The 23,861-nt window shown below is 38.7% G+C and overlaps 1 protein-coding gene across 1 annotated transcript in view; it reads right to left on the bottom strand.

Moving 5' to 3' along the window:
* LOC134309156 (solute carrier family 45 member 4) overlaps positions 1 to 19,342 on the bottom strand; it is a 36,677-nt gene extending 17,335 nt beyond the window's left edge. The window contains exons 1-2 of the mRNA XM_062990790.1: positions 19,021 to 19,342; positions 2,755 to 2,943 (exon numbers count right to left, since the gene is read on the bottom strand). Coding sequence (XP_062846860.1) covers positions 2,755 to 2,943; positions 19,021 to 19,324 — 493 coding nt within the window. The 5' untranslated portion in view covers positions 19,325 to 19,342. The remainder of the gene's footprint in view (positions 1 to 2,754; positions 2,944 to 19,020) is intronic.
* Between the last annotated feature and the right edge of the window lie 4,519 nt (positions 19,343 to 23,861).

Genomic DNA, 23,861 nt, shown 5'->3' with positions numbered 1-23,861 from the left:
GTTTCAGGGTGTTGGCAATCTTCTTGTAGCCTTGGCCATCTTCATGTAGCGCAACAATTCGTCTTTTAAGATCCTCAGAGAGTTCTTTGCCATGAGGTGCCATGTTGGAACTTTCAGTGACCAGTATGAGAGAGTGTGAGAGCTGTACTACTAAATTGAACACACCTGCTCCCTATGCACACCTGAGACCTAGTAACACTAACGAGTCACATGACATTTTGGAGGGAAAGTGACAAGCAGTGCTCAATTTGGACATTTAGGGGTGTAGTCTCTTAGGGGTGTACTCACTTTTGTTGCCGGTGGTTTAGACATTAATGGCTGTATATTGAGTTATTTTGAGGGAAGAATAAATTTACAGTTATATAAGCTGCACACAGACTACTTTTCATTGTGTCAAAGTGTCATTTTGTCAGTGTTGTCCCATGAAAAGATATACTTAAATATCTGCAGAAATGTGAGGGGTGTACTCACTTTTGTGATACACTGTATATATATATATATATATACACATATATACAGTATATAAAATTATCATAAAATAAGATGTTAACTCTTCTTATCTTCTTTGCATTGTCATTTGTTCTGTGAGAAATGTACTTTTACCACAATTAGATTGTTGGAATGCAACAATAATAGTAATATAGTCATTAAATAACATATACACAAATACATAAACTTATTCAGGAAGTAATACATATACAAAAGATCAGTTTGTAACAGGTTCAGCAGCAGTGGCTTTTAGATAGGGTCAAATATGTCTCAAACAAAACAAAAACAACATATGGAAACAACAAAGACTGAGAAAAATAGAAGGTAATGCTATCAGGCTGCCACTGTTGGTCTCTTGAGCAAGGCCCTTAACTGTAAGTCCTTTAACTCTAAGGCCCTAAGTTCTAAATGAGTCCAGGACAGTAAGAGACAACAGAAATATCTAGCTTTATGGACTCAAATCTAAGATTGGATTAACTGCTTGTACTGTCTGATTTAGCTTTAGCTAATGGAGACCTAAAGCATGTGTGCATTGATTACCATTAAAAATGCACTGACACTAAGAAAGCATAAACTGACATCCTGATATGATTTAGCATTCAGGCACTGATTCATCAGCATGGATGCAGCAGACACAATATAGGCTCTTTTTATTGATATAATAATCACACATTATGGGGTTTTTAAAAAAAGGAAAAAAAAGTGTTTTTTTATTTCCCAACAAAAGTGCATTTGTGGAAGGCTCAGCACACTCAGGGCCACTGAATGTAAGAATTCTTAAAAGTCTTACACTTACATGTTGCAGTGTAACACATACCAGCTCCTAGATTCCTAAACCAGCAGAACCACAGCTTAAGTAAACTGCAGACTTCCCTGGGTTCTTTCGGGGTATTCTCCTATATCCATTGCACCAATCAATACAGCCAATTACCACAGAAAATCATTACATCGATTTCTTTTGTTGAGAAAAGAACAGAAAACCTGGACTGATAAACACATATGATTACACACTTAGTGTTATCAGCTATGTAGGGACTGGATAACTGCTCAATAAAAATATGACAGTTTGCAGTACAAACCCTATTTCTGGAATTGTTTGGACATTTTGTGAAGTGCAATAAAAACAAGAATCCTTTGTTTACCTGACAAGAGTTCGAAGAAAAAAAATCAAATGTTTTTAATGAACAACTTAATTGAACTTTGTAACTATACACACATAAAAAAGTTTGGACAAAACATCCTAATTCTGGAAATTTGGATTGTAATTGTAGATACTGCAGATTGTGCTATGTTTATTCTTAAAAGATTGTGACACCAATGGACTGTCATACAGAGAAAGTCCAAAGACATGCAGTCAGGCCAACTGGAGCTACTAAAATTGCCCTGTGTGTGTGTGTGTGTGTGTGTCTGCCCTGTAATGGACTGGTGACCTGCTCAGGGTGTTGCCTGCTTTTTTTCGTCCAATGAATCAGTCCCATCGCGATCCGGACAGTGAATAAATAAATGGGTCTAGCACCACAAAGAAAGTGTTAGACAGATGTATCATTTGTGCCAGTTGTGCCACAGAGCAACTTAGAAATGGCTTTATTGTTAACTTTAATACCAAATACTGAAAAGATACTGTGATTTTGTTTATTCTTACAAGATTGTGACACCCATGGATACTATAGACAGTGAAATTTGTCATACAGAGAAAGAATGTGAGGGAGTAATGCCATTGTGCTCCACAGAAATATTTGAAATCATAAACTGTTTAGCTAAGCAATAACCCAAATTTGTGTTTAAACCATTTAAAATGACTTCAATGGATACTTAACATTTAATTATTTCCAGGCTTAAATATTTCCATACTATTTTTGTGGACTGTTTCTGGTGGAACATTAAAATACCTGTAAGGAAACTTTACTTCTGTTTAACTTAATAGTACGTATAATAGCAGGATAAACACAAAATAAATTATTTTAACATATAGCTATAACAGTTTAAAATTAGGGTCTTAGAATTAGACATATGCATAAATATATTATATTAATGTTCATAGTATTATATGTTACAATGCTTATAATATAAGTATTTTGATGGAAATAATTCAGACAGCACATGAAAATTATCATGTTATCATGTCTTGATGAAAATAATCAAGAATCAGAAGAACACTGATCATCTGTAGCATTTTAAAAAATTAAAATAGTTGTGTATTTATAGACAAACAAATATAATATATTTAACATACATAACCAAATCCACCCCATTCCTGGAGCTCACCTATTAGAGATCCATTAAGGAAGAGCGCTACGCCGAAGAGCACACCCACACTCAGGGCTAGGATGAAGGGCCGCCGGCGGCCCCAACGCAGCGTGCAGCGGTCGCTAGCTGATCCAATCAAAGGAGTGAACATTAGGCCGAGGATAGGGCTCAAGAACCACACCAGGCTGTAATACTGTTCTGGAAGACCTGCAGAGAACAGCATAAGCCAGAGGTTAACATTAACTCAGATATCCACCTGATCATAATTTGGATTATCACAGGAAATAAATAAATACTTGTTGTGATTTTTTTATTACATTTTTTAAAAACTTTGTCCCTAAAGTCTGGACACAAAGGCAGTATCACTAACTATTACTAACTATATGGTTACTAAAATACACACACATACTGCATCACAAATAGTGGAAAACACATTGAAGATGTCATTAATATTCTAATAATAGAAATAAAATGTTGTTAAAAATGTATCGAAATGTATTAAAAAGATGCATTTTGCCTATGCGTTCAGACTTTAGGGACACCCTGTGTATATATACCTGTATATATATATATATATATATATAATTAGCAAGACTTGTATAGTTAGTGACTCAAAATAGATTGAAGTGAGTGCCATGTATTCCACATTCGTAAAAGTATTTTTTCAAAAGGGAGCCTTAACATGTACAGAGGACCCTGCTATGCTCTCTGTATTCTTTAGTCAAACCTGCCAGCACATCGACCAGACAATAGGAGTTGCCAACTTTTCTTCCCTCAGACATTAATTGGGCCTGTTGTACACATCATCTCAAGTGATCAAACTAAATATGTATGAGACATCGTACACCCAGGGACATGTGCACTTAATTAAAGACTTTCTGAAATTGCATATGTCCCACCCATGAACTCTGTCTGAGAATCTCACATGTACAGCTTTGTTCCAAAAACAAACAGGGCCTCTGCATCTAGGATATCAATCTGATCTGCAAAGTTGGCAGTGAGAAAAGTGAGAAATTCTGATCCACATTTAGCAAACAGGGACGTAACAAGGGTGTAATGGATGTCTTGAATCCTATTGGCTGTTTAGGAAAAAGGTCAAAATCATGGAGAAGTCCATGTACTGGTGAGAGTGGTTGGTATTAGCCTATATGCATTTAAATAGTGTTTTACACTCAGAACAAATACATTTGGGCCAATAACCAAATGGCATGTGAATCATCATGCTATAAATGCTGTTAAATGTCAGGGGCAACATTAGATCATGAAAATAAAACAACTTTCTTTTATAAGAGGACCCCAATCTCCTAGTGATCATTTGTTTGAAAGTAAAAAGTAAGGCTAATCTTAAATGCAAGTAAATCAGAAAACATGCTGTTTGGCTTGAATTTGGATTTTATGTTGAAAATTAATATTATAATTATTATTAAATGCTGTACAGTTCATTCAGACTCCTAGAGAATATAAGGAACACTCAACAAGTCAAACTCGGACCCTTCCAAAACACATCCACTGACTTATAGTCTGACTTTTAGTAATGTATTAAGTAACTTTCAGTTTAAAAACTAGTTCCGTACTATTGCTGCTGATACCAAGTCTGTGGTTTTTTGGGCCACCTGTAAAGAGTTCCGTGTGGGTAGGGAATTTTCTTCTAATGTCAGAGAATTCCTTTATGTATTTGTTTGGGTGTGTGTTTATTATTATGAAGTTTGGCAAAATACAACATGATGTTTGGTTTTGAAAGTTTCCATGGAGGAGGTGTATTGGTGTATGGTTGAAATACGGTATTTGGTTCTATTTTCAGTGCATTAAGATGATGTTTGATTATTTGGCTAAAGGGTTGTATATAGTTTGGCCTGGCATTGTACAGCAAAGGGCACAGACGGATGAAGGTGGCATCATATGCTGGATTAGTGGGTTTTCTTCGAAGTTTGACAATGTACTGAAGAGCGAGCTTCAGGTGTCTGTATTCTAGGGCAGGTTCTTGGGCCTTTACATACACTGATCAGCCATAACATTAAAACCACCTACTTGTTTCTACACTCACTGTCCATTTTATCAGCTCCAATTACCCTATAGAAGCACTTTGTAGTTCTACTACTGATGAAGGTCAAGAAGATGACCAACTCAAACAGCAGCAATAGATGAGCGATCGTCTCTGACTTTACATCTATAAGGTGGACCAACCAGGTAGGAGTGTCTAATAGAGTGGACAGTGAGTGGACACGGCATTTAAAAACTCCAGCAGCGCTGCTGTGTCTGATCCACTCATACCAGCACAACACACACTAACACACCATCACCATGTCAGTGTCACTGCAGTGCTGAGAATGATCCACCACCTAAATAATACCTACTCTGTAGTGGTCCTGTGGGGGTTTTTATTATTGAAAAACAGCATGAAAGGGGGCTAACAAAGCATGCAGAGAAACAGATGGACTACAGTCAGTAACTGTAGAACTACAAAGTGCTTCTATATGGTAAGTGGAGCTGATAAAATGGACAATGTGTGTAGAAACAAGGAGGTGGTCTTAATGTTTTGGCTGATCGGGGTACATGCTTTGTACGATAGTGGTGTGGAGAGCGCCCAGACAATAGGAATGTAGGCACACAAATACTGGCACAGGTCCTGCACTTGATTCCGGCACCTGCTATGGACCTGCATCCATTAAAGCAGAAAGTGTTAACATATTAAAGTCTGTGAGCAGGAAAAGCATGTGCTCAGCAGTCATGAGAAAAACTTTATGAAAGCTCCTCTCAGGTTCATAGTGGGAGCAGGAACGTGCCTGAGTGCATGTACCACAACAACATGTCTCTGCTTAACTCAAAGTCAGGGACTTCTGTCACATTGGTACTAAATGTGCACCATACGCCACCAACTTACATCATTCAATCTAGCAAAAGATTCATGTTATTTTTATACTTGCCTGATAATTGTTCACAAACATGACAATAATTCCTGGGGAAAATGACCAAGCAGCAGTAACAGAACTTCACTGGTGAGCAATTTGTTTTTTCCTCAAAATGTACAATGAGTAAACAACTAAACAGGAAGCTAGACAGATCGTAGTAAATAATGACTGGGATTTTGTTTATTCCTTGGCAGGTCAGAATTGGCTAACAATACTGAGAGCACTGTGAGTTGTAGGACTCCAGAAAGCATAGACAGACATGGTGGCAGACGGAAAAGGAATTAGTTTGTAGACTACAATTACTGACTGTAGTCCATCTGTTTCTCTGCATGCTTTGTTAGCCCCCTTTCATGCTTTTCTTCAATGGTCAGGACTCTCCCAGGACCACCACAGAGCAGGTATTATTTGGGTGGTGGACCTAGGTAGGACTGTCTAATAGAGTGGAAAGTGAGCGGACACGGTATTTAAAAACTCCAGCAGCGCTGCTGTGTCTGATCCACTCATACCAGCACAGCACACACTAACACACCACCACCATGTCATTGCTGCCCACACTTCCTCCGACCCGCGCGCAGCCCTTTGCGGAACCATTTTTAACCTATGCACTCTGCACAGGCGCCTCTCTATCTGCCAATCAGGGTCCTTACACAGCATTTGAAGACCCCACCCACATAGCCCGGTCATCTTGCCCTAGCAGAACCGTGTCTGCTGCAGGCACTGCCAATTATGCCTGCTAGATGGCACCCATCCGACTGGTGGCAATGCCGAGTTTCGAACCGAGGAGTTCAGAATCTCGGCGCTGGTGTGCTAGCGGAATATAAATTAAATATTTATTAAATATTTCTGTCTGAAGTTTGTCAGGTAAAAGTTTGTCCACAAGGGGGAGGTATTAGGACTGTAGTAACTCTTAATGTTATGTGCATTTATTATGTTGAAGAGACTAGACTATACAGCAGCCCTAGCCTATACAAAGCTATAATTTATTAGTTATGAATTAAAAATTGCTTATAATAAATCTAAAATAGCAAAATCAGTATTTATCTGAGGTTTCATAGCATCCCAAGATGTAACTTGTCATTAAGCAAATTCAGTTAAGCAGCATAATAGAATTTAAGATCTGCCCAACCTTAAGAGTATAACTTTTGTTATTATTACTTTATTTAATTCTTAAACATGAATTAGACATGACAGTCAGCATCTTCCACACCCCACTACAGCTTGATGAGTCTTATAACACTCAACGCTCAAAAACGTATTTTTAATGATTTAAAATCTGAGGGACCCACATTGCATCATGGGGGTTAGGATTGAATTATAAAAACCCATGAGAGGGATGTTAAACAAGATATTACAACATTCAGTTATTGGCAGGAGAGAGGAAACAGTCTTAAAAAGGCTGGATTATCCTGTGGTTTGAACCACATGTAATTCAGGTCATGGGACTGCAGTGTGTGCTTGTGTGTGTGCGCACACTTGTGTGTAAGCAACAGTGCTGGGGAGTGTAGTGTTCAATCACTTTACCCCTTGAGAAAACAGCAGCAAGAAACAGGTGCTTTATCTATTTTTCTAGTTTCTTTTAATATGCATGTACTGCATGCTTATCAAGAACTTGCCCAAAGCCTGGTTTTATAAATACTGCTGCAGTCATACAGCATGAACACTACTGCAGTCATTAATCATCAGCTGCTCTACAGTAGAAAAACAGGCTTCACTATATAGGATCAGAATTTTAAAGTATTTACAGAATGTAGTACGACAGAGCGTATATATAGATATAAAACATAAATAAAATCTCTTTAAGAATGTATGTTTGTTTGTTTATTGGGATTTTAACGTCATGTTTTACACTTTGGTTATTCATGATTAGAACGGTAGTTACTCATCACACAAGGTTCATCAGTTCACAAGGTTATATCGAACACAGTCATGGACAATTTTGTATCTCCAATTCACCTCACTTGCATGTCTTTGGACTGTGGGAGGAAACTGGAGTTCCCAGAGGAAACCCACTCAGACACGGCGAGAACATGCAAACTCCACACAGAAAGGACCTGGACCGCTCCACCTGGGGATCAAACCCAGTACCTTCTTGCTGTGAGGTGACAGTGCTAGCCACCGTGACACCCAAAAATGCATGTATATATATATACTTTGGTTCATTAAATATTGTATAAGCTTTAACTACCATACAGATCAACTTTGCGGTTATACAATTACTCAGTGAAGCTTTGTACACTCTGTCACCACTCTGTATCCCATTTGTCAATCAAAAGCGTCCCGTCCATATGACCTCCACTGACAAAATTATGTTGGGGGCTGGAACATTCTCAGCATTGCAATGACACCTACATGGTGATGACAAGGTAAAGTGTTTTATTCTGATATGATTGTGCCAGGTGTAGGCCAACCACATTTAACTGTGGTTTCTGGTCTTGTAATACAGGGACTGAGATTGGTCAGAATTTTATAAATCTTCAACAAATATTTTGTGTGGTAGATGGTAAATCATGTGCGTGTTAAGAATGAAATATTATTAATTAAATATTATTTATATTATTTAATATAATTTATATTATTTAATATATTTTTTATTATTTAATATAATTTAATGTTATATTATTAAACATAGTTATTACATTACATTTACATTTCATATTACACTTTTATTTTGTCTCTGTCCCAACTTTTTGTTGGGAGTGTGTTGTGTTTTGCAGGAAACAAATTCAAATCACAAAAATATCACAAAAATTATTGAGGAATTCATGCAATACTACGCAATACATATCATTAGTTGTTGTTGTATGAGTAGTATTTTGTTGATCTTTTATCATATATTTTAAACTAAATTAAATATTTAATAAATATTTATTATGCCTGAGATTGGTCAGGTGAAAGTTTGTCCACAAGGGGGAGGTATTACACTGTAGTAACTGTAGGTTATGTGCACCTATTATGGTGAAGATAACTATAGACTGTTGACATTTCCCTCACCAAAAGCGAGCATTGTATGTGTGTGTTTTTCCATTTCACTTCATTTTCATCAACCGCTTTATCCTGGTCAGAGCTGATTCCACTAGAAAGCAATGGGTGCAATGCAGAAACACACTGCACAGGGTGGCAATTAACTGCAGGACTTTAGCAGTCCTCCTCAGACACTGTCAATCATGTCTGTGTAGACGCCTGTCCAGTCGATAGAACCTCTGAACTCAGATTTCAGAGATCTTAGTGTTGGAGGTTGACAGAACACCTAAAATTGCAGCTCTGATTAGCTCAGGTATCCTAAGGGGTAAAGTGGAAGCAGCCTATTTAAGTTCTGCAGTCACCAACAGATGGAGGAATAAAATATTTATATGGTGTATCAGAGCTTACTGTTTCTACTCCTGACAGTTATTAATTATTTAGCAAACAATGATAAAAACACTAAAGACATACATATAAAAATAAAACAAGAAAAATGAAATAAAAACAAAGGTACAGATAGCACATACTGTTAGCCTAAAAAAATCTAATAATTCTGCAACCTGCTATTTTTGTCTATAATATTTGTATGAACTGAACATAAAATGTATGTTTCGGGAAGAATAGTGGCTGCTTTAGGCTATATATACACCTAGACTGAAATTATGTATAAAAGATTTAAAACATGGTACTGTGGAGCTGTGTGGTGACTACCCTACCTGTTGCACTAGCAATTTGTAAGTAGCTACAAGTACATTCTATCCTATTTTTGAAGCAATTGGACCTATTTTCCAATTCCTGTAGGCCATAAGTAAAGCTAACCTGCATTGGTCTATGACACACACACACACACACACACACACACACACACACACACACACACACACACACGTGCACACGCACACACACCTCGTAATTCTGAGTCAGCTACATTATGTAACACTGCAGCAGTACATCAGACAGGAACAGGACAACCAGAGAATCTCTTTAATCTCCACCCCACTAACACATACTGCAAAGTGATGAGAAAACTCATTACCATTTAGCGCATTGCGGAGAAACAACAGCTCTGTCACTGCAGAGCAACTACATTATATGAACAAATAACATGTTAAACATCCTATTCCAAAACCATAGGCAATAATTTGGAGTCCTTCACCCACTTTTGTTGCTTGTATACTCCTTCTTTGTCTGGGAAAGAGTGTCTGTTTAAACTGGTCCTTCAGTCAAAAGATTATTTGCATGAATAGGCACTAATGTTGGATTAAAAAACCTGTCTGGCAATCAGTGTACCATTTTATACCAAGGCTAACACCTGGATATAATAATAAGGAGAGGGGTTCACATACTTTTGGACAGTGTATAAACCTGTTCTAGATTTCAGCACAGCTTGATAGCACCTTGCCCTTTCTTTACCCACCCTGAGCATGGAGGAAAAAAAACCCTTACAGTTTCTCATAGCACCCACCATTTCCTGCTTTTGTCGTTCCAGATGGCTGGGGTGACCAGGGCAATAACCATTGTTTAAGCAAAACTGCTCAGCGGCCATGTGAAAAACCCAGCAATATGCTGGAGAGTGACCAAAAAGGTTTTGCAGGAAACAATAGTCTCCGGTGCTTAAAGTTTAATTGTCTGACCAACTTGATTGTATTTTGTTATTAAACAGATTGTGCTGCACAGTGGCTCAGTTGGTTGCACTGTTGTCTCAGAGTAAGAAGGTCCTGGGTTCGATCCCCAGGTGGAGTAGTCCAGGTCCTTTTAAATGGAGTTGGATTGTTCTCCCCGTGTCTGCGTGGCTTTCCTCCGGGTGCTTCGGTTTCCTCCCACAGTCCAAAAACATACAAGTGAGGTGAATTGGAGATACAAAATTGTCCATGACAATTTGTTTGATGTTAAACTTGTGAACTGATGAACCTTGTGTAACGAGTGACTACCTGTTCTGTCATGAATGTAACCAAAGTGTAAAACATGATGTTAAAATCCTAATAAATAAATAAATAAAAAATCTTAACAAATTTAATGCCCACACACTTCATACCGCAGGTGAATTGGTAAGGATTAATGGCGAGGATTAATGATGGAATATAAAAGGACAATACTCCAATGTATTAGTCATTGCAAGCAATGATGGGTCATGGCTCACCACTTTGTGCCAACCTTCTTAAAAGTATTTTCAATCAAATTTCTTGAAAATGCAGGATTACAAATAACTGAGGTCTTTTACTATCCACCATACATAATATTGTGAAAAGATTCAGGGAACCGGAGAAACCTTAGTCTATATAAGGCAAGGCTAGAAACCACTGTTAATGGCATTGCATAAAAAACTTCTATACTTCTAAAAACCATTGTCACTTAACACAGTCCGCCACTGCCAAAAAAAACGTACATCGATGTTAAGTTCTCTGGGGCAAAGCTTATCTCAGATAGACCAAAACAAAGTGGAAACACAAGTGTTATGCTCAGATAAAATCCATATTTTAGACTGTTCTGGGGAAAAAAACAGATGTCGAGTTCTCTGTGCCAAAGACAAAAAGGAGCATCCTCACAATACCATCTCTTTCGCATATAAAGCTGATCAGTTCTGCATCTTTAAACATTTTAGCTGCTGCAGTGATGTGCATAACACAACTACATTATGTAGCAGATAATAAGGGGATTGATAATAAATATTTTAATAATATTTAGAAATCAATTGATAAAATAATAGTACAAAAATGTGGGCAACAAAAATAAAGGTATTTTAACTGTAAGTAATGGATAAATAATAATTTCAGCAATTGAATCATCATTCTTGCCCAGACACTGCTGTAAGAGTGCAGAGTCAGAGAGCTATTCACTCTTACTGATAAATATGAATCTCACATCCCAACCCCACCCAACACAGACCTGCATTTGCCAAGCCATGCCAGGCCATAGCAACAGCTCCAACACAGATTCTAACCATGTGTAGAGGACACTTTCTGCACTGTGTGCAGTGCTTAACATGGCAGAAAATGTCCTGAAATGGCAACAAGTTTAAAGAAAAAGAATTTACTGCCTGCAGCCCTTGTCAGCAGAGTCGTAAAATTGGAAAAAAGCATCACCTAAGCCAAGAACCAACCAGAACCAGCCGAGCCATGCATTTTCACCATGGCTTACACAGGAGCATTTTCTCTAACGCTGCTGATAATCATCCGAGGCATTCTATCTACATCTGCAAACAGCCCTGACTGCTGACTCACATTTCACATGGAATAATGCACTGTGGATAGATGAGAAGGGTTGAAACAATTCGCTGGCTCATAACAATGCGTGCCACTTCTCTCATACAACAGATCATTGTTTCTATATGTACAGCATGTTATTTGTTGAAACATTATATGATTATCAGTTATCACTGTAGACAATAAGAACAAAATACTATTACATTAATGAAAAGGGAAAAATCTTGACTAGCACTTCATGAACGAGCCATTACATTCAATGCGGTCAACAAACAACCTGCATCATTAAATCAGATCAGCTACTTGTACTTTCTGCTTACTAAACACAATGTATTCTTGTGATGACCAGCTAATGTTGACATGCACACACTAATCTAGCACTAGTCTAATCCCAGCCAATAGGCAATGCTCCAAAGCTTCAACCCAGCCAAATGAACCCGGTTGTACTGTACATCACCCTAAACAAACCAAAATGTCTTATGTTGGAAATTGGAGTGTCTTCTCTCTCTCTCTCTCTCACACACACACACACACGCACATGCTATGGTAAACACAGTTAAATAAGGGCCCCCTGCCCTGTATTTTGTCTATGCCCCCAAAATACACATTATAAATCTTTTGTCAGCCAATATGATTTTCTTTAGGAATTCCATAAAAAGCCTCACTTGATCTTATTTTATAAGATTTAGAATAATTTTATTATTGATTGTATTTTTACATTATCTAAGTAAAGTTACATAGTTGCATTATCAAACCTAAATAATATAATATATATTTCCTCATTTCTGGCTACATTTAAAGTACAGAGAACCAGCAATAGCAGCCATTCAAATTGTCAGAAGCGTAGCACTTACAGTTTCCCTGGTAAAGAGGCAGTTCCCACTTTTAAGTCTAGGGCATGAATTATATTTTCTTAAAGTTAAAAGGCTAGACTAAGTTTTAATAAGAGATTCCCAACGGATAAGATATTAATAGAAATATACTATAAGAGCAAAAGCAAAGATTCCCAATGGACACGAGATGAATAGAAAAATAACAAGTGCAAAAAAGTAAATGTATCGCAGTCAATGCACAGTGACTGGAAAGCTTAAGCAATTCCCCAATATCTGTTGCCGTGGTAATTGTGGTGGTTGCTAGGGTGTTGCTAAGTGTATGTGTTAAGGGTATTCTAGATGGCAAGTAAGATGTTGCTAGGTGGTCTCCAGAGTTTTGTTAGGCCGATGCTAGGGAGTTGCTTTGGTCCTTCAGATAGTTGCTACAGTGTTGCTAGGCAGTTTTTTTTTGTCATATAAGATTTTGGAATACAACAGCAACCAGCTTTTAACACCCCTGCAACCTCTGGTATACCATGCTAACTACCTAACACTATTGTATCACATGTGATTGCCAGGATGCTGCTGAATGTTTGCTACTGTATTCCTGGTGGTTATTAGGATGTTGCAAGTGTTCTTGTATCATGAACATAAAAATTAACTTTAAATAAACTGTTGCTGCGTAACAACATTCAATCAGAATCTTCACGCAAGCACAGCTCTTACAATCAGACATAAAATTCTAAAGTTGTTTTGGTGTCAATATATCGAAAAGTACAGGATAAAGCACTGGACTAAAATCAGTCATGAAGATAAGACAAAAAAAAAAAGCTAAACTGATAACAATAGTGCTACACATTGCATTTCAATAGTTAATCACACTTTAAACTTAAAACAATCTAGACCTTACTAGCATTGTATTTATTTTAATGCTTTTAATGAAGGTGTAATTAAGTAAAAAAGGACAAGAGAAGGTTCTCTGTGTCCTAATCAAAAACAAATCAGCTAGGCTAGCAAAGGCTGTCTTTTACATCATTGTAACTCTACCCACAAACTGTGTCTGTGTACGAACCCTGTGTATTTCCATGGGCTCAGCTTACAGTGTGGTCTCCGTACTGCCCTAGTAAAATACCTAAATCACTTGTCATTGGTCAAGCATTAGTGGGTACACCTGTATGTTATATATAAAGTACAGTATACTACTATATACCTAATATACTACTGAAGACCTAAGGGATAATAATCATTGTATGTATTAGGACAGATCAGTATAAATAAATAAACATATTTTGTTGTATAGCCAAATTTGCAGCTATAACAGCTTTTACAGTCCTTGGGAGTTCTTGGGGAAGTATAACCTTAAAGAAGTTATATATATATTCATCTGAGCAACACAGTACCTACTTTTCCTTTGTTAAACATACATGTTTGAGGTTGAATAATATTACATTGACAGAGCATTTTAGCATTTTTTCCCCCCTTTTTCTCCCACTTTAGCGCATCCAATTTCTGCCCGTCAATCATCCTCTCACTAATGCTGGTCCCTGCTCCTGATTGGGGAGGACGAGGCTGCTCCACACCCCCTCCGACACGTGCACAGCAATCGAACTTCTTATCACCTACACTTGACGAGTGCATTGCAGTACAGCGCTGTGTATGGAGAGCCACACCCTCTACCGCACTCCTTTCCCATTTCCGTGCAGGTGCCACCAACCAGCCAGCAGAGGTCGTAATCACACTAGTCTGGGAGAGAGTCCCTATCCGGCTTAATCCCACCCCTTATCTGAACAACAGGCCAATCGTTGTTCGTATGGCCGCTCAGCCTCAGCCGGCATCGATACGATGTATTCGAGATCTCAGCTCTTGATTTTAGCATTTTTATGCCTTCAACAATAAAATTTATCCTAAGTAACAAAATGTGTCTAGTAATTGTGCATGTGACAATCTTTCTTGGACCCAGAACAAACACCCATACAAATAATTTAAGAGTTATTAATATCTTTTATCTACTTAAACAGGTATTTAAGATGGTTCCAATTGCATCAGTGATAGTTTTTAAGTATTAGGTCCAAATTTACATTTAATCATTGCCAGTTGACTGACAGTTCTCTCTCTTAAACAACAGGCTTGGGAAGTGTGTGTGTGTGTGTGGGGGATCTGTCAAATACTTTATTCCTCTTTCAGCAGTGTGTAAAGTGGAAAGGGTTCACGTGACAACTATAAGACTCATGTGACAAACACAACCTGACACGAAAGCTGACCTTCAAAAGCCCACAAAGTGGAATGCAATCACTCAGATGCGCCAAAGCTATTAATGGTGTTGCATTTACAAGCTTATAGAACTGTTTTGTACCTCTATCCTCTTTAAGTATAACATTTTAATATTTTATGACTTCCAGTCCAAACTTCAAAACAGCATGATGGCCTAGCTTTTGCTATAGACTTCATAACTATAAGTTATAACTATAAGTTAAAGATGAAAATACAAACAACATAACCTTATTCTTGTTTGGGGGTTGATCACATACAGCAGATCTGTAAATGACATGTCAGCATGTCTAGGAAATAAATAAAATGAATCCAAAAGACAACAGTATGCTGAAATATGTAAAAAATTGCAATAATTTGATCACTCTATGCCTTTCTACTGTATATTAAGACAATAAAAAAATAAAGTAAACATCAGCCAATCAATAGTTTCTTCATTTGTTTTTACACATAACATGTCCATTATGCATATCTTTTTTTTAATGCATTTTCTCCCTATTTTCCTCCTGATTTTATAACACTCAATTTGTCTTCCGCTGCTGAGGGATACCAGATTGCATCCGAGGAGAGCACGTCACTGTACACGCCTCTTCCAACACCTGCACAGCCCTCCTCTTCTCGCCCATGCACTTTGCACAGGTGTCTCTTACACCAATCAGGGTCCTTACACAGAGTACGAAGACCCAGCCACACAAAGTCCGGCCCCCACCCTGCAGACACGGTGGCCATTTAGTACCTGCTGCAGGCACTTCCAAAAATGCCCACTAGATGCCGCCCAGCCGACTGTCATGTCATGTCACAAACTTTACAGCCTTAGTTCGTACATAGAAGCATCATCTGTAGTATGTGTTGTAGAGCCAATTGATTCAGCAACCTACTCTGTTATTAGCTTGGTTTGACAGATTTTAATTCCCATGAGGTCTTTATCCTTTGCATTTACATGGCTGATCCTTACACATGTGCACATAGCTGGTTCCACAGTCCACTGCAACAGTAAGCTTTAATTGCTTGGAGAAGAACGTGACAGTAAAGAACTGCATAAATTTCAGTTCCTACAGATCCTGCAAGTCAGCAATGTACTATCCAGTCAGAGCAGTAGGTGTACATTAGTGCAGGTTTAGATGTGTGGATGTAGTTGTATGAAATAGCTATCAGTAATGTACATTCTTAAAACTAGTTTAGTTTTTTTGCTTGTCCAATTCCATTTCCAGTGGCACTTTACAGCTTCATTTTAAAATCCATCTATTGTACAGAAACTGCAATGGCAACATATGGGACGATGGAGTCATCAATAATATACAGTGTATCACAAAAGTGAGTACACCCCTCACATTTCTGCAAATATTTTATTATATCTTTTCATGGGACAACACTATAGACATGAAACTTGGATATAACTTAGAGTAGTCAGTGTACAACTTGTATAGCAGTGTAGATTTACTGTCTTCTGAAAATAACTCAACACACAGCCATTAATGTCTAAATGGCTGGCAACATAAGTGAGTACACCCCACAGTGAACATGTCCAAATTGTGCCCAAAGTGTCAATATTTTGTGTGACCACCATTATTATCCAGCACTGCCTTAACCCTCCTGGGCATGGAATTCACCAGAGCTGCACAGGTTGCTACTGGAATCCTCTTCCACTCCTCTATGATGACATCACGGAGCTGGTGGATGTTAGACACCTTGAACTCCTCCACCTTCCACTTGGGAATGCGCCACAGGTGCTCAATTGGGTTTAGTCCATCACCTTTACCTTCAGCTTCCTCAGCAAGGCAGTTGTCATCTTGGAGGTTGTGTTTGGGGTCGTTATCCTGTTGGAAAACTGCCATGAGGCCCAGTTTTCGAAGGGAGGGGATCATGCTCTGTTTCAGAATGTCACAGTACATGTTGGAATTCATGTTTCCCTCAATGAACTGCAGCTCCCCAGTGCCAGCAACACTCATGCAGCCCAAGACCATGATGCTACCACCACCATGCTTGACTGTAGGCAAGATACAGTTGTCTTGGTACTTCTCACCAGGGCGCCGCCACACATGCTGGACACCATCTGAGCCAAACAAGTTTATCTTGGTCTCGTCAGACCACAGGGCATTCCAGTAATCCATGTTCTTGGACTGCTTGTCTTCAGCAAACTGTTTGCTGGCTTTCTTGTGCGTCAGCTTCCTTCTGGGATGACGACCATGCAGACCGAGTTGATGCAGTGTGCGGCGTATGGTCTGAGCACTGACAGGCTGTCCTCCCACGTCTTCAACCTCTGCAGCAATGCTGGCAGCACTCATGTGTCTATTTTTTAAAGCCAACCTCTGGATATGACGCCGAACACGTGGACTCAACTTCTTTGGTCGACCCTGGCGAAGCCTGTTCCGAGTGGAACCTGTCCTGGAAAACCGCTGTATGACCTTGGCCACCATGCTGTAGCTCAGTTTCAGGGTGTTAGCAATCTTCTTATAGCCCAGGCCATCTTTGTGGAGAGCAACAATTCTATTTCTCACATCCTCAGGAGAGTTCTTTGCCATGAGGTGCCATGTTGAATATCCAGTGGCCAGTATGAGAGAATTGTACCCAAAACACCAAATTTAACAGCCCTGCTTCCCATTTACACCTGGGACCTTGACACATGACACCAGGGAGGGACAACGACACATTTGGGCACAATTTGGACATGTTCACTGTGGGGTGTACTCACTTATGTTGCCAGCTATTTAGATATTAATGGCTGTGTGTTGAGTTATTTTCAGAAGACAGTAAATCTACACTGCTATACAAGCTGTACACTGACTACTCTAAGTTATATCCAAGTTTCATGTCTATAGTGTTGTCCCATGAAAAGATATAATGAAATATTTGCAGAAATGTGAGGGGTGTACTCACTTTTGTGATACACTGTAGCTTTTAAAGTATTCACAAATATAAACAAACAAGGAACATCTACAAAACAAAAGACTTCTGGTACAATAAGACCAGATCAATATTAAAGGAGGAACAAGGAAACCAAAAACACTTCCACTGTGTAATATGTAAAATGTATTGTAGTAAAATCTTTGTTGTGAGTGCAGCTTTTATACTCTGGCCACCCTGGCTGATGTAAAATGTTAACTGAATTGTAACTGGATCAGGTTGATGCAAAACCCTCCCTTTCAGGGCTCTATTACCAGATGCCCAAAGGCACTGTACACAGCTTCTTTTTGAATTATAATCTATCTGTCTGTCTGTCTGTCTGTATGTGGAACCTCGATTTAACAGACCTCCATTTAACGGATTTCGGATTTAACGGACAAAATCTGGAAAACCAAATTTCCAGTCCGATTGAGTAAAATTCCTGCAAGAAGCGTACCAACACCAGTAGTTCAGTAATTGTCCGCTAGCCTGCGCATGTCTCTCTGTTTACATGAGTAATAGGCTTTTGTCAGGAGGCTCACTTTGTTCTCACTTTTTTCTCAGTGCTTTATGCTTAATTTTTGCAGTTCTAGTGCTTAGTTATGCACCAACACTGCTCCAGTAGCCACCAGTAGTGCTTCAAATTCAGAATAATAGATACTCTGAGTACCCTCTATATACGATTACGGCAAAAAAAGTAGTACAGTACATCAATTTTAATATTTTTTTTACAGGTTTTGTATTACATGTCTATTTCCTTTGTTTATTTTACGGTTTAACATATGTGCGTGTTTAGCACCTTTGTGGACCTTGGTGCTGTGTTTTCGTATATTTGCCCACCCCCTGGAAAAAAAAACTCCCTGTTTCGGACATTCGCATTTTTCAGACCAGTGCTCCCCTTTTAGACTGTTAAATCAAGGTTCCAGTGTATATATATATTGTGAATGTTATGTAAAATTGCACTGACATAAAATTAATTGCTAGATTAGCCAAGATGCTAAAGTCAAGCTCAATTGCCTATTAAACTGGTTAATACTGATTACTGTGCTGCAGTGTCCAGTAGAAATGTGCTTGTAGCTGTAACCAATATATTGTTAGCAATATTTCTAGCAAATGATTTCCCTACTTGGTACTCTTGATGGGTTAAAAAAGAATGGTAACACAATTTATTTATCAGTATGTACTCGACTGGGGTCGTGTAGCTTATTTGTAGGTTGGTGTGGTTGTCTTAATAACTGATCATCTTACCAATTTGCAGCAATACGGGCGTGACCAAGGCTGTCTCCATCGCGTAGCAGAACTCCCTGCCGAACATGATGGCTCCATGCATGACCCACTGGCGTATAGGGATGCGGTCTATAGAACCCTCGCTCGCCGACTCGTCCTGACTCTCCACATGCCGCCCGCCGACTCCACCTGCTTCCTTAGCTGCACCCTCTCTTTTACTTACTCCTTTTGTGGATCCATTGGCTGCTTTAGCAGGAACCACCACGACTTCCTGCACCTGCATAGCATCCGCATCATTGTTCTGGGGTGCCATCGTCGTCGGCATGCAATCAGCAATGGAAGGATGTGCAAAATTAAAGTGAAACCAAATGAGGGTTTAAAAAACGATGCAGATTTAATCCAAGCAGCTTCTTTTGGTGAACGTTGAAGAAATTAAAATTTCAGTGCAGAAAATACATTCCGTATAGATCTCTCAAGAAAATGTAGCAGAGCTTCATCAGGTTTTTTGGTATGCACTTGTGAAATGGCTTTATGAGGTCACTCCCTTTGGTGTGAGCAAAATTTTAATTTATGTATATAACCATAGGAATGTGTTCATGTATATGTGGGTGTGTGTAAGTGTGTGCGTGTGTGTATGTGAGAGTGTGTGTATATGTCAATATGTGTGTGTGTGTATGAGTGTGTGTGTGTGTGTGTTTACTGTCTACTGGAAATGGTAAAAATCCATATCAATTGCCATTCAGTTAGTACTAGTTTCATGATTTTGGTGGAGGAGGTGCTGTAGAGAGAGGGCAGGCAGTGGGCCGAAGGGCAGGGGACACAGCTGGGAGCTCGCCGGTAAATCCCCATCGAGTGGCTGATCAATCTGTCAAAGAGAGTGGGGTTGGTTAGCATTCTGTACATCTCACTATTATTATTAACATATAATAGAACAAACAGAATATATTCAGTTGTCATATATGCCTATACACATGTACAAAACAACAAAATTACACTGGGTCAGCCAATGTATGGCAACCCTGGAGCAGAGAGGGTTAAGCCTTGATCAAGGGCCCAACAGTGGCTTCTTGGAAGAGCCAGGATTTTAATTCTCAACCTTTTAATTGATAGCCCAAAGCTCTACCCAATAGGCTACCACTGTCTCCAATTCTAAATTGGATTTATACTTTTTTTTCATCCTGTAGGCAATTTTCTGTTGCCATCACCCAAAACTGATTCTGGATATAGGATCACCTCTGTGTCCAACAGTCACATAAAATAACATAATTCCCATACACTTTCACATATAAAAGCTACCTTTCTGTTTATGCACGTGCACTTACACGTGCACACACTTACTGAAAACTTAGGAACAGCAACCTTGATTATAACTTTAATACACACAGATCAAGGTCTGTTGGCTCATATTCGAATAATTAGTGGATTAGCATGTTTGACCGGTTTGAGCAAGTACGCACTTGTACCCAAGTAAGATCACGTTTACCAAAAGAACAATATCAGCTGCTAAGATCTTTAGTAAAAGTATGCAAAAAAGTTAACATAATTTTTTAAAAATCTGCACAGACTTGAAACCTACATTTGTATCCATCTCCCACAGATACATATACAGGAAGTTCCAGAATTAATGGAAAATATAGGGTAAGAAATAGGTTTATTGTTTCACATTAACAATATAAAAAAGTCTGACAATTAAGGTATTCGTAAGGTATGTTTAATAAATCACATGCTTCTAGCTTTATGGCATCAGTACAACTTTATTTACATCATGACTGTGCCATTGTCTGTGATTTCATGCTGACATGTTTTAAGAGTTTGGTGTGGAGGAACTTCAGTGGTCTCTGTACAGAGCCCTGATCTAAACCCCACTGAACATCTTTGTTGATTGTGAGCCAGGCCTGGTCTTCTCATCCAAATGTTCATTTCTGACCTCAAAACACTCATTTGACTGAATCGACACACATTTTTAAACAGCCTCTAAAATCTTGATGGGGGTGGGGGGGGGGGGTCTTATCAGAAATTGGAGGCTGTTATAGCCACAATATGGGGCAAAGTTAATAGTAATGCTTATGATTTTAAAGGGTAGGATAGGATGTTCAAGCTCATAATCAGGTGTCCACATACTTTTTTTTTTTTTTACACAGTATACCTGTAGTAAGCAAAGTTGATGTAACACAATTACCTTTTAAACCACTATTTTTGTGATTTTAAAAACCTTAGACTTTCAAATAAATGCAATAGGATGTAAAACCTTTATAACACAATTCACGGCTTAAAATAGAGAATAATCAGTATAACAGCAACCCAAGACAGGTTAAAATCTTTTCCTAAAGGATTGCTACAGGATTTGATTACCTTCTGTTCAAAATGCCCCAAGTCCAATCCCTGCAGCTAATTCAGCAACCACCGCTTCAGTTAATTTACAGTCAATTTACAGTTCGTTTGCTTTTCACATTCGTAGAGGTCACTGAATGGTTAGCCTTCATAGTCCAGATTAATGAGACCCTGCTCTGAGCTCAAAATGGATGTGCAGATCCAATGTTCAATCCACAAAACAATCTCCACTGAGCCTGAAACATGACTCATATCTCATTCAGTGATCTTATTCTATTTCAGGCTGTCTGGTGACGATCACACCTCTCAATTACATTGCAGCACATCAGCCACCAGAGCAGTAGGAGACCAGACTTCAGCACTTAGCTAATGGAACCAATTCTTCTTTATAAAAGATTTGAGACTGTAGGAGTGCTTTGTGGGTTCCCAACAGCTTCACCTCCAAAATCAATTTAGTTTCCCACAGGTTATAACTTAGGTACACTTGTAATGATTAAGATACACAGTGTTTGACAGAATGGCTGAAAATGAACAGAAAGCATTTTTATTGTTACATATTTACATAGGAAACACAGGGTCAGTTATCATATGGCACCCATGAAACCAATAGTGTTAGGGGCCTTGCTCAAGGACCGGGAGCAGCTTTTCAAATCAAAAATCAAATCAAATCAAATCAAGGTTTATTTGTCACATACATAGTCATACACAGTACAACTGGCACTGAAATTCTTTTCAAACCCTCAAGAATAAGATTGATAGCCCAGAGCCATAACGACTAAGTTACTACTCCCAAAAATGGGTCCAATTGAAGTGAGTATGAGGGTCTGTGCTTCTTTTTAAAATAAGGTGTAAGAACAGAGATAGTTGTATTGCAGTTCATTGCTGTTGTTGCTTCTGCAGGTTTGGGATTTCCTCATGTTCTTATATAACTGCTAGCTTCTCTTTTACCCATATTATCATAAGTCTACAAGCATGTCATTACATCACGTGTGTCACACCTTCCCAATATTGTGTTGGTCCCCCTTTTGCTGCCAAAACAGCCCTGACCCGTTGAGGCATGGACTCCACTAGACCCCTGAAGGTGTGCTGTGGTATCTGGCACCAAGATGTTAGAAGCAGATCCTTTAACTCTTGTAAGTTGTGAGGTGGGACCTCCATGAATCTGACTTGTTTGTTTTGTTTTTCTTTCATTGTCATCAGGACTGCTACAGGACTTGCATGAAATCTTCTTAACTAACGCCAACAAATTTAATTATAAAACCAAATTCAATTTGCACAACAACATGGTTTAGTTTTATGCAAAACATTAAACATTAAATATATTTTTTAATACAGTGAATACTTTTTAATGTACTTAATTATTTATTACATAAATTGGTTCATGCTTTGTAATACATTATTTTTCTAAGAACAAAGACGTTTTGTGTAAATAAGTGGAAGTATGGTAAATTTAAATTTTTTAAAAAAGTTTAATTTCTTATTTTTTTCTCTAGTTTGTATAAGTCATTAAAACATCATTAATTTATTTATTGTCTGTTTTACCACCACTTTATCCTGGTCGGTGTCGCAGTGGGTCTGATTCACTGGGCGAAAGATAGGAAACACCTTGGACAGGTCGCCATACTTACATTCTCTCTCTATCGCTCACGCACGCACGCACGCACGCACGCACGCACGCACGCACACACACAAAGACTTTTTAGTGTCTCCAATTAACCTGACTGCATTTCTTTGGACTGTGGGAGGAAACCGGAGCTCCCAGAGGAAACCCACACAGACACAGGGAGAACATGAAAACTCCACACAGGACTCGGGCTGCTCCACGTGGGAATCGGACCCAGGACCTTCTTGCTGTGAGGCAACAGTGCTACCAAGCCACTGTGCAAAATTCAAGACATTCAGAGAAATCTTGAGAGAATCACTATGGCATTTTACTAGGGTGAAGATCTGCATTTAGCTGTGTCGTTTTCAATATACGGAAAAATGTGTGTCCAAAAAATAGAAGCTTAAAAGATGTTAGATGGTATTTTACCAGCCTGAAGAGTTGTATTTTGTTGTGCCTCACTCAATAAAGCACATTCAGAAATAATCCTGTGATGGACTGGCGACCTGTCCGGAGTGTTTTTCTTACCTTTCTCCCAGTAGACTGGACGTACTGTGACCCTCAATAAGATAGATAGCATTAAATGAATGAATGAATAAATGAATAAAAAAATAATCTAAAGCAGTCCACTTGAAACTAAGCTTTTCTAGAAGCAAAGGGAATTCTTAGCATGCAGTCACTATGATTCATAACGTCCTTTACTTAAATCCCAACCACCACATTCAGTTCTCTTGGTGCCTTTGTTCATTTTGATTAAGTTCAGGGAAACGTTTTACAGCCTCCTGCAAATATCTTAATAAAGCAAGTTCATGCAGCGTTCAGCTCGAGGCTCTAGACACGTGAACTGTCTAGAGCATTAACTGCTCTTATAAACACAATCTGTATTAATACCAGCCTCAAACATTAGGCATGACTTCTCACAAGAGGC

Source organism: Trichomycterus rosablanca, chromosome 2, assembly GCF_030014385.1.
Source record: "Trichomycterus rosablanca isolate fTriRos1 chromosome 2, fTriRos1.hap1, whole genome shotgun sequence".
NCBI lineage: Eukaryota > Metazoa > Chordata > Actinopteri > Siluriformes > Trichomycteridae > Trichomycterus > Trichomycterus rosablanca.
The sequence above is the reverse complement of the archived record's forward strand: the minus strand, read 5'-3'. Positions and strand labels throughout refer to the sequence as shown.